Here is a 12,512-nt window from a genome sequence, read left to right as displayed (position 1 = left end):
ACCACATTAGATTAGCCCTGCCGTATTGCATCATCTAGTTACTTTTGTGTATGTGTGTATGTGTGACCTCGGATTGTACTGTTTGTGTTACAGTGTGCCTGCCATCGTCTGGGTGTGGATGTCAGAGGATAGTTTTTCAGTTCATACAGAGAGATGTGGTTGTCTGTGTCTGCTTGAAGAGCCGAAGATGGAAGCAGAAGGAATTGACTCCCTTCTGCCTGACCCACGACCTTTGACACTCACACCCTGTTAGAGGCAGTGATCTGGGCTGTGTTTGGGATGGCATCAGTATCCCTCAGAGCATCTATCCCTGGTCTCTCAAACTTTATCAGATTGCTGTTCAATGAGCTGGAAAAAAAAAACTTTACTAGTCAATCATATTGATTAACAACAAACTCCGACAATGTTTACTAAAACCCATGTGGGACCCATCGTATTGCAGATGAGAAAATTATACAGTCACTAAAGCAAGACACAGCTGCTCCCCTCCTTACCCTACCCAGTGTTCATTCCACACAAGCAACAAAAGCAAAGGCTATAATCTCTAAATGTGTTTAAAAAAAAGAGGTCACAGCTACCATCCTCACCTCTGAGAAACAGGGACTGGCCTAAAGTCTGATCATTAGAGAGCAAGAGAAAGGTAAGAAAAGACATCCCCCCCCCAGGCTGCTCTCTCTCTCTCTCTCTCTCTCTCTCTCTCTCTCTCTCTCTCTCTGTGTGTGTGTGTGTGTGTGTGTGTGTGTGTGTGTGTAGGGGCAGGCAGAATCAGGATCATATAACCTGCCTCTGAGAGCTGTGTTGTGTTTAGCATCTTTCTTCCTGATCAAAATTGGTTTTAAACAAGCACAAGGTTGAATGGGGGTGGAGGGCATTAGTCTTAATTATTCTTCTGGAATAAAAATGAATTCTAGCAACAGCTTTGAGAGCAGGCGAAGCAGGAGCTTCTAATTGAAGTTCTGAGATGCACACAAATGTTTGAATGAGCAATCATAATAAGTACATTAAAATAAAAACAAGTCAGAGGGTTGTATTTGCATAAATAATCCAAGGTGATAGTGTTGAATTGGCTAAGAATAAAAGGGACATGATCTTTCAAAGTAAAGAAGTCATAATGTATGTGTCCACCAGGGGAGACAGATAGGATAAAACAAACTAAGATAAAATTTTTTGAAGACTTATTTATTGTAAGTATGTGTGCACGTGCATTCATGTGTGCATATGTGTGCATGTGTGTGGGTGTGTGGGTATGTGAAGGTGTGGCTGAGGGTACCAATACTTACACTTTCACAGAGAGGCTGGGCAAGGCTGTCGAGTATCCTTCTCTGTCACTCTGCCTGTTTCCTTTGAGGCAGGGTCTCTCTCTGAACCCGGAGCTCATTCTCTTTTTGGTTAGGCAGGAAGTTAGCAAGTTCTGAGATACTCCTGTCTCCTCCTACTAGGAGCTGGGGTTATCGATGTATGCAGAATGCCTGCCTTGTTCTGTGGGCATTGGAATCTGAACTCTACAATTTCTCAACAGCCCTCTTAACCGCTGAGCCATCTCAACAGCCCTTTTAACTGCTGAGCCATCTCTCCAGCCCTCAGGCATACAATTAATTAGTAAAGTTGTTACATAGTTAGGGTGTGTTGCTCATTCTTCCTCCTACTTTGACTGAGTAGGAAGGATCTTCCAGAAGTTTCCAGCATAGTCACCAAAATACCCACAAGGTAAATATAATCATCACATCCGTTTCCAGATGAGGGAGCTGAGGCACAATGAGTCTGAGTCAATTCATGGTATTGCCTTGTTTAGCCTCTGTGTGTCTGGTCCCTTCTCCTTGCTTGGCTCTCTTCTTCCTGCCTCACTGTGTCCCCAAGCTCTCGGGACAAGCTGCAGAGCTTTAGTAGGTAGGTCCTGATCTGGGGCCCTGCCCTCAATAACTGTCTTCTAGAGATTGGATTGGAGCTTGCCCGTGTGTGTGTGCGTGTGTGTGTGTGTGTGTGTGTGTGTGTGTGTGTGTGTGTGTGTTGAGACGGTCCCTCTATGTTATTCAGGCTTATCTGTACCTACTTGTGTTGGCCAGACTTCTGGCTAGCCTATTTGGGGCAATCCTCCTGCCTCTTCACTGCCACTTCAGTGCTGAGATTACAGACATGGTCCATTACAAGCATGCTTAGCTTTTTTGATTATAAAAATCTTATCATATTCTATCCCCTCCCAACTCCTCCAAGATCCCTACTACTTTCCTACCCATGTAACTTCATGATCATTCTCTCTCTCTCTCTCTCTCTCTCTCTCTCTCTCTCTCTCTCTCTCTCTCTCTCTCTCCCCCTTCTCTTTCTCTCTCTCTCTCAAAATAAAATAAAAATAAAAACAGTTAAACTAAAAGAAAAAACAGTAAGTAAAAATATATATAAGCAAAAACAAAAAGAACACACATATACAGAGAAAAGAACATGAAGTATGTTTACATGGGTCAGCGCTCCTAGGCATCACAGTGGTTCTCAGACTTCCTAACACTGGAACCCTTGAAGACAGTTCTTCATGTTATGGTGACCCCAACCATAAAATTACTTTTGGTGCTACTTCATTGGTATAATTTTGCTACTGTTATAAATCCTAATGCAGATATTTTTGAAGGTGGAGGTTTGTCAGAGAGGTCATGACCCACAGGTTGAGACCTGCTGGAGTAGGGCCCTCTCTGGAGTGTGGTTGATGTTCCCAGTGACACTCAGCTGGGAAAACTATTTTCCCTTTTTCTAGCAGGTACCAATTGCAAATAAATATTGGTTGGGTGTGGGACTTTGGGTGCACGACCCATTCCCAGTGCTAGGATTTTTAGGATTCTTGTCTGTATTTTGTTGTTTTGTGTCAGGGTCTTACACTTAGTCTAAACTGGTCTGGGACTCAATCTCTAGGCTAGGCTGGCCTGGTATTGCAGCAGCAATGCTCCTGCTCCTGCCTTCAGAGTTCCGAGATTCCAGGCATGGGCTGCCATACTCAGACGTTTATGCTTGTTTTATCATTATTTTTTTAATTTCTTTTTTTCCTTTCATTTCTCTTTGTGTCTTTCACACCATGCATCTCCATCCCATTTTTCCCCATCCCTTCACATCTACCCTCTGCCCTCACAACCTCCCTCCCCTCCAAAAAAAATCAAATAAAATAAAATTTAACAGAAAAAGGAAGAGAGAGAGAGAAGAAGAAAAAATCAGTCTCATCATGGAAGCTGTAGTGTGGCAGTGAGTCACACAGTAAACCCTTTTATCCATATGTCTTTACTTGCAAGTGTTCATTGCAAAGAGTCTTTGGCTTGGTTTGAGGCCTCTGGTTTCTGCTACACTATCGCTGCTGGGCCCTCACTGGCCCTCCTTTCAGTTATCCTGCTGTTGCTCTGTGTTGTGGAAATCCTGCTGCTTTGGGTCTACAGAACTTATCCCTTCACATGCTCTAGCAGATCACGGATGCAGTGGATGTTGGGTTGGGTCAACTCATAACCCTAGGTCTGGACCTGGGCAGTTGCAGGGTTGGTCAGTCTGCAACTCCCTTGTCCTCACCTCCAGGGTGAGCTCTCCTGCATTGTCCTGGCGAGTTCACCCCTTGCAGCACTGAACTAGGGACTGGGCCGGTTCTTCTGGCTTAATGTCCTCAGGGTCAGAGCTCCTGCAGCTACACCTTGAGGCTCAGCTCTACTGTGTTTCCCAGGCATGGCATAGGGGCCACTCTTCTGAGTGCTGCAGCAGATGCGGGGCAGGGGCATCTCTCCTGCTCTAATGACCCCGGGGCCAGCTCTACCATCTACCTTAGGCATTGATGGGCAGGGTAGGGAGGGTACCTCTCACTCAGCCATGCCACCACATGACTGATGGGTAACAGGAACAGAGCTCTCCCATGCTCACAGCTCCAGACTGGCTCACCCACACCTCCACCCAATGGATTTGGCTCTCCTGTGCTGCCCACTGGAGGTGCAGGGCCTGTTCTCCCGAGTGCTGTAACTGGGGGCGGGCATGGGCAGCTCTCCGACCTGCCTCAGGCGTTGATGGTGGGGGGCATCATCGCTTCTCTACCCATGTGACCATATGTCAGATGAGGGGCTGAGGGGCAGGACCAGGTCCCCCATGCTCACATTCCCTAGCCGGCTCACCTGTGCCCTCAACAACAGGGTCAGCTCTTCTGTGCTGCCCTGATAAGGGGCAGGGACCACTGTCCCAAATGTTGTAGCTGATAAAAGAGGCCAGCTCCCTTGCCAGCTGGAGGCAGTAGAAGCAAGGGGAGAGGTGTTTTTGTCATTCTTTTTTTTTTAAGATTTTATTTATTATGTATACAATACAGTGTGCTGCCTCCATGTATGACTGCAGGCCAGAAGAAGGCACCAGATCTCATTGTAGATGGTTGTGAGCCACCATGTGGTTGCTGGGAATTGAACTCAGAACCGCTGGAAGAACAGTCAGGGTCCTTAACCTCTGAGCCATCTCTCCAGCCCCGTTTTTGTCATTCTTGAGTCAGGGTCTCACAATGTAGCCTAGGCTTGTCTGGAGCTCACTATATAGCCCGGGTAGACCTGAATTTTAAGTGATTTTCCTTTCTCTGCCCAAGTGCTGGAATTACAGGCATGAACCACCACGTTTTTTATTTTCTTATTGTTTTTCTTTCTTTTGGGAGATGAGTATTCAGGGAAGGGAGAGGAAAAAGTGAAGCGCGTTTGCCTCTTTGGGTTCAGATGAAGAACCGGGGGTGGGGTCAGCGAGGCAATTCCTTAATATGCTGGCAGACAAACATATAAACTAGATGTGGCTTACACATGCAGTGATATTATTCTGAGTTTCCTAAGGGTGTCGTAGTGTGCAGCAACATGGATGAAAGTTGAGAGCACAGGGAGATGGCTCAGCAGCTGAGAGAGCAGGCCGCTCTTGCAGAGAGCCAGAGGTCGGATCTCAGGACCCATGCTACAAATAATAACCACCTGTGGCTCCAGCTCCAGGCCATCTGACAGCCTCTTCCGGCCTCAAGGGGCATGGCATTCGTGTACATATACTACATACATACACAGCAATACATAACACGTTCCGGGCTAGCCAGGACTACATTATATAGCGTGATCCTATCTTTTAAAAAGAATAAGAAGGTAGGTCTCATTATTTTTTCAATGTTTTTGGAATTTTAGTCCCCCAACAATAAAATAAAATTTTTAAAGGGTAGGATACACGGGGATGGCAAGGTGGTTGTAGTGACTGTGGCTATTATCGAAAACAGCACAGAATCAAGGTGATGGAGATTTCAGTCCCCTGTGAGTACCCGATTCTCCGTCACTACGCCTCACACAGACTTTTCTAGAAGCTGTCAAGTAAGTGTCTGTAAGCAGTTCATTCCAGAAGGCAAAATCCTCTCTCTCTCTTACTGGAATATTTTAACAAATGTCCCATGGTAACTGAGTAGCATCTGAGGTGGGGGAGGCCATGGTCCCATGGTAACTACATCTCTTGAAGGAATGGTTGAATTAATCATGAGTCGCCTTGGCCAGTGCCTGAAATCAACAATTAGCCAGAGGAGCTGGCGGCGGAGAAAACTCAAAGCCACCCTGGCCCACCGGGTGAGACTCTGTCTCAGAATAAAAAAATAAATAAAATAAGAAGGGGCCGGAGACTGTAGCTCCATGGCAGAGCCCTAGATTGAGATGTGCAAGGCCGTGAATTTGAACCCAGTACAGCGAGGGTAATAGGAGATCACAGGTTTGTATCTTTCTAAGACCCATTGTCAGGCTCGTTTGGCACCAGCTACACTGTGGTTAAAAATTAAGTTAAATTAAACCAAATTTAAAAACTTTAAAACAAAACATGCTGTCTTGCTTATGGGATTGACCGTGGTTCAAGCCTAATTTTTCTTGTGGACGAGATAACTGTACTTATCCTAGAGGCACTGTATCCAACCTTGGCCCATGCTTTATGATTTGATCCTGATGGTTCTGGCTCTTTTATATATCACCACAACACCTTCTGCTGGGATATGAACAGGAGCCCCGAGGGAAATCTTCCCCAGACAGTGAAGTGGATGAGGGGAATCTCTGAGAATCGCTGGTGTCCATGAGCATGGAAAGGCCTTCGTGGTCTTGTGGGGAAACTGAGTGGGAAACTTTCCTTGTCTGAGATATGGGAGAAGAATGGCAGTCTTGACTCAGGCTTCACACCTGCTACCCTGCCCTCCCAGGGCCAGCCTGCTTAGAGTGGCTTACCAGAGTGACAGCTTTCCATATCTCTAATTCCGCAGGATGGCTACTTCTCTCACCGGCCCAAAGAAAAAGTTCGGACCGACAGCAACAATGAGAACTCAGTCCCGAAGGACTTTGAGAACGTGGACAACAGCAACTTCGCCCCCAGGACCCAGAAGCAGAAGCACCCACCAGAGCTGGCAAAGAAGACCCCAAGCAGGCAGAAAGAGCGGCTGCAGAGGAAGCTGGATGCTCAGGACAAAGGACAGGGACAGTCAGTCCTGGGGAAAGGCCCCAAGGAGGTGCTGCCTCCTCGGGAAAAAGCCACAGGTGACAGTAGCCAAGGGAAGGATCTCTCGAGACACAGCCATGCCAGGAAGACTGGTGGTGGTGGTGGGTCCCCTGAAACCAAGTCTGACCAGCCCCCCAAGTGTGACATCTCTGGCAAGGAGGCCATCTCAGCCCTGACCCGAGCTAAGTCCAAGCACTGCCGCCAGGAGATTGCAGAAACCTACTGTCGCCACAAGCTGGGCCTGCTAATGCCAGAGAAGGTGTCTCGGTTCTGTCCCCTGGAGGGTAAGTCACTTCCTCCTGTCTCTGACCCCATCCCTCTGCCTTCTCTCAAGCCCTCTGAGTACAGCCACCCTGTGTCTCAGACCCTGATCGCAGGACCTGGTTTGTCTGGGAACTCTGAACTCCTGCCGTCTGCTTTAAGGACAGTTTTACAAAGTCGCATTGCGTGCATGTGTTAGTATTTTAACCTGTTCCCTTTCGCAGTAGTACCTGCCCAACTTTGACACCGTGATATGACCTTGGAGTCTACAGATGTTTTGTGTTGTGTTCCAGCTATCCTGGAATGCACAGGTTATTGAAATCATAAAAAAGTCAGTCTCTGTTAAACCTTGGCTTTTATTCTATCTACATAATATAATCTGTCTATCAGATAGTTGTACAGCCCTGACATTATAGACATTATCCAGAGAGTATTTGTCACATACAAGAGGATGTGCAGGCCATAAGCAAACACCATAACACTTCACTGTTGGGTATGCATATTGTGGGATCCCATACCCAACCCCCGCCATGGTTTCTGAGGGACACCTCTTCGTGGCACTAAGTGTTCATACAGTTTATCAGATGGGTTGTGGCCCCAAACTTCAAGTGTCCCAAGGGAAGGTTGGAAAGGGAGGCTTCGTATGCCCTTCACACATTTTCTCTTAGTCAAGTTCAGCCTGACTTTTTGAGCTTGTGGCAGCAAATGCGTATCCATGCAACGCTCCCTGTACAACAGACAGATCTACAAAGAAAGATCCTCCTTTCCCCATCATCTGTGTGGTCCAGGTGGTTCCTGTCTGTGTTCCTGATTGCACTTGGCACTTAGTGTGCAGCCATAATTAAGTGGAATGCAATGTTTCCAAGAGCTGTTCTTAGTCAGTGCCAGGCAGGGGGCGCTTTGGAAGTCTAAACCAAGATCATGTGACGCCTCCCACGTATAGAGCTTGCATGCTTGCTCCACGAAGGGCCTAGTAGTAAATCTGTGTGGCTGTTGGGCCCAATGTCTCTATCACAATAACTGCAGTCTGCTCTTGGAGCAAACACACAAACGTCAATGCTCTTGTTTGGCTTACGGGGGATTTGGATTGCTTCCTTGCTTGTGAGGGAGAGGCTTGCAACCTTGGCCATCTAATTTAAGGTATGGATGTCATGAACTCAAAAAATGTACATAGCACATCTGACCTATGACATGCCCTAGCTCGGTGTGGTCTACCTTAAATGTGCTCAGAAAGTTTCCATCAGCCTATGAAACCAACGAAAAGCAAAGCTTCTGCTAAGCTAATGTGTTGACTGCCCTGTGTAAGTTATTAAGTGCTGCAGTGAAGCTGGGAAATAGGGTGGGGTGGGAGTGGTTTGTGTTCCAGCGTTGTCAAGTTGAAAAGTCCTAAGCCATTCATCGTTACTCCATGGACCGTCCATGGTCCAATAAACAATGCTGTGTTTTATCACCATGAATCATCTGTTGAGGAAACTGAGGCTCAGAGGCGAATAGCCAGCAAAACTGGTCTTGGGATTCAGGTTGCCGAGCCTGAGTCCCCTTCCATAAGTCTTCATCTCAAAGGGTTCAAGACCCCACAGTTGAGCAAATGCACCTGGCTAGTGCTCCACATTACACAGATATTTGCCTTACAGCTTGCTCCACAATCATCCACCACCACATGGCAGAGTTTCCCATGCTCCTCCTGTCATGCTGAGATGTCTGTAAGCTGCTGTGTGCTCCCTGGGGCTGCGTGCAGGGTTGGCTGTCTCTGCCTTGGCGAAGGTGGCATACTCTCTCAGGACCTCCAAACTGGTTAATGGGGTTGGCATTTAAGACACATGGCACACCAGCCCCATGATGCTTTAATTTCCTGCACCATGGCCTCCCCTTTGCAGTAAATTTACTGTGAATAGACTAATTGCAAAATAACTCTAATTGGGTAGTTATCAATGAACAACTTCCCGTGAAACAGAATGGCTTACAATTAATAGCATTTAAGCCATAAACTATTCTTCTGCGGAAAGCAGGGATGTAATTACACCCCACAGGGAGACTGCCTTCCCCTTCTGGAAACCATGACACCCGGAATTCCCTCAGCTCAGGAGAGACTGGAGCCTCAGCCTAGTGGTCCTTTTATATCCTGCAAAATGAAGAAAGGAGGGAGGGCACGTGGAACACATGACATCAGACACTGTAGGAATATAGCTGTTCCTCCCCACACAGAGGCATTCACTGGGCCTCACCCAGACCATAGCCACTGCAGGCCAGTTCCTCAGGCCACTGGGCAGATCCAAAGGAAAGGAAATTGATTTTCCATGTTGACTTTTCTAAAGGGGTTATTTTTGCGGCTCCTACCTTGCCGTCCCTCAGCCTCATCCCTACTCAGCTCCGGGGAAGCTCTGGAGAAGGTTTGCTTTCTACAGGGATGTTCTTGCCTTTCTGACCTTTTTTCTCTGCCTCCTGTGGAAAACAATCTGAAAAGAGGTGTGTAGAAGACTCTTCCCTCGTTCTATGTGAGATTACCTGTCACCACATGCACATGTACAGGGGAGAAGACTCCTGTGGACTGTCCACCAATGAACATGCAGAGAGAGAGTCCGAGGGGTTGTGTGGGAAGACCTGTCCCCTGATGTGTGACCTCAGAGGAACTTGTCTCCAGACCCCCAGCAAACTTTACTCCCATAGATCCTGTACTCACTACAGTCACCAGGCTGCCAACACAAAGACACACAGGTACACACAGACACACAGGTACACACAGACACACAGGTACACACAGACACACAGGTACACACAGACACACAGGTACACACAGACACACAGGTACACACAGACACACAGGTACACACAGACACACAGGTGCACACAGACACACAGATACACACAGACACAGGTACACACAGGCACACAGGTACACACAGACACACAGGTACACACAGGCAGAGAGAGAGAGAGAGAGAGAGAGAGAGAGAGAGAGAGAACACTTGTCCATCCTTTGGTCTCAAGAACCACCCTAGGACCCCCCAGTCACTCTAACTGAACCTCCCTGTGTCTTAGGGAATATAATCATAAGAGCGAAGGTCAAGGGTCTCTTGAACTGGGTCGGGGGAAGTGTTTTTAAAACCAAGATTACAAGATTGTGGGCTTCTAGGGTCGAAGCCACAGCCCTGCCTTTACCTCATTCCCCAGTCTTCTAGGGTTGCAGTCTCAGACCCTTGTGGTGGGGAGGGCTTGGCAAAGCACCTCAGCTCACATATTGTCCAGGAAGCAGAAGCAAAGTCTGAGCTGGGGCGGACGTTTTTGGTTTTTGTTGTTGTTGTTGGAGACAGGGTTTCTCTATTTAGCCCTAGCTGTTATAGAACTCACTTTGTAGACTAGGCTGGCCTCAAACTCAGAGATCTGCCTGCCTGCCTGCCTGCCTGTTTCTGCTGTATTAAAGGCATGCACCACCACTGCCCGGTCCTTCTCTTTTCAACCTGTCTTGGTCTGCAACCTTTGAGTCCACAGTAGGCACCACCCACAGTCAGAGGTTTGCCTTCCCCACACAATTAATTCCATCTGGAAATGCCCCCAAAGCACAGGCAGGGGCTGCTGCCCCAGTCTCCCAAGGGGCTCCTCAGTCCAGTCTAGTTGGCAACAGAGGTAAACCCCGCCCATGAGTCCCCCAGGGCTCACACCTGGACAACTCTATTAGGACTTTTCTAAGACACTTGGCTGTTAGAACTGAGGAGAAAGGCAGCCACCCAGAAGGCTTCCTAGACAGCTGACATCAAAAGTGATCCTTCTTCCTCCCGCCCTCCTCTGCCACCTCCTCATCTTTCCCCAGAGATGTCAGGCTGCTGCCCCTGCTGGGGTGCTGATGCTCCCCTTACAAACTTCACTAGAGTGTGTTTGCTTCACTAGAGTGCTGATGCTCCCCTTACAAACACACTAGAGTGTGTTTGTCCCTAAGTGATGAAGCCTGAAAACCCAGCTGAAAAGTTTGCAGAGGAAGAGGAAAGCCACCGCGACACACCGAGCAGGAGGCCTCTCCTGGTTGTGGTCAGGCGCATCTTCTGGAAACTTCCTGTGTGAATAAGCACTTCGCAAAGCCAAGTGTATTTTTAACAAGAGGATCATTGCTAGATGGAGTCTTTCTCGTGCGCTCACAATGACCTCTGTAGACCAAGGGATTGAGAACAGGCTTCTTACTCTGCTCTTGTGAGCCGAAGCTTGGAGCAGTTCTGCCTGGAGAGAGCCTGACTAATCGGCTTCCCTTTTGTTCAAGGCTGGAAAGGGATTTTGGAGGATAAAGCTCCCGCTTGGCTGGGAGGCTGGGCAAGTGGGGTGCTTTACTGGCCTAGAGCACATGGGTGCCGGTCTCCTCTTCCCTGGCTACCTCACCCCATAGCACAGCAACTCTCCCTCTCTTGAGTAACCATGGAGACACTAACATCTGGGCCCCTGTTGCCAGGAATGTCACAGGCAGTTTGAGAAGACTAGTAATTTGGGTTGTACAGTTGGCAAGCTTCTTTTTTCATGAATTTGAACAAAATTGTTCATTCTTCCAGCACCTGGCACCAGGCTTCATAATAGTCATCAAGTATCTGTTGCTATTGAGTGGTTTGAGATAAGGGAATGAATGAAATCCTACCCCGCATCCTCTGGCAGTTTCACAACTCTGGGGAAAGGGTAGGATACCCAAAGAATGCCGTGGAAATTCATCTTGAACAGGAACACTTCAATATTGCTCGTTTCACTAAGCCAAAGGATGCGCTGAGGAGTGTTGTCCATTCTCTTAGTTGAGACAAATGTGCCTGAACAACACAACCTAAACAGAGCTCTCTGTGGCTCTGTTTCAGACTTTGTGGTCCTTGGTCACTTCACTGTTTTAGGGCTGTGGCCAAGACAGGGCATAGCATCAGGGCAGGTGTGACAGGCATTGTGTTGTAGAGCAGAGCTGCTCACTCATGGCAGCCAGTATGGAAAGGCAGAGTGAGAGGGACTAGGGACCAGGTATCCCCTTCAAGGTGTATACTAGGGACCAGGTATCCCCTTCAAGGTGTATACTAGGGACCAGGTACCCCCTTCAAGGTGGATACTAGGGACCAGGTATCCCCTTCAAGGTGGATACTAGGGACCAGATATCTCCTTCAAGGTGGGTACTAGGGACCAGGTATTCCCTTCAAGGTGGATACTAGAGACCAGGTATCCCTTACTTCTTCCACCTAGGCTTCATCTTCTAGTTCTCACAACTCCTAACACCTAACACACCTCTTAGTTCTTCACCTCCTAACACCACCAAAAGATATATCCATCCATGGGTTGATTGATCGACTAAGGCAAATCCCTCCTGAGCCAGTTGCTTTCGGAAAGCCCAGCCCCTGAATACCCAGATGTAGACCAAGCTTGGCACAAGCCTTCTAGAAGAGTATTCCATATCCAGTCCAGAGAAGCACCTAAGCAGGGTGCTGAATGGGTGACGTGGTGCATGAGAGAGACAATACCTGATCTCATGACACTCACCTTGCAGGGTGGGCATGGGTGGTAGGCAGGAAAGATGCTGTTAGCTACCTGACTGGCATCAAGCAGGGCAGAGGGAGGGGCTGTGAATCTGACAGGAGTGTCTTGGGAAGCTAAGTGGAGAAATGGTCTTTGGATATAAATTTGGTCTCTTTTGGAAGCACTTGTTAAGATTGTTAACACTCTCCCGATGAAATGGCTTACACTCTTGAACGTACTGAGTTTGTTGATTGACTCAGCTAATATGTATTTAGCGGCTACCATATGCCAGGCACCGGTGCTGGAATAAG

General features: G+C 47.9%; 1 protein-coding gene across 1 annotated transcript in view; it reads left to right on the top strand.

The window, feature by feature from the left end:
* Positions 1 to 12,512, top strand: part of Xylt1 (xylosyltransferase 1) — a 282,801-nt gene that overhangs the window by 158,283 nt on the left and 112,006 nt on the right. Inside the window, exon 3 of the mRNA XM_048460178.3 lies at positions 6,245 to 6,761. Coding sequence (XP_048316135.3) covers positions 6,245 to 6,761 — 517 coding nt within the window. The remainder of the gene's footprint in view (positions 1 to 6,244; positions 6,762 to 12,512) is intronic.

This window comes from Myodes glareolus, chromosome 7 (genome assembly GCF_982192425.1).
Source record: "Myodes glareolus chromosome 7, mMyoGla1.1, whole genome shotgun sequence".
Lineage (NCBI taxonomy): Eukaryota > Metazoa > Chordata > Mammalia > Rodentia > Cricetidae > Myodes > Myodes glareolus.
The sequence above is the reverse complement of the archived record's forward strand: the minus strand, read 5'-3'. Positions and strand labels throughout refer to the sequence as shown.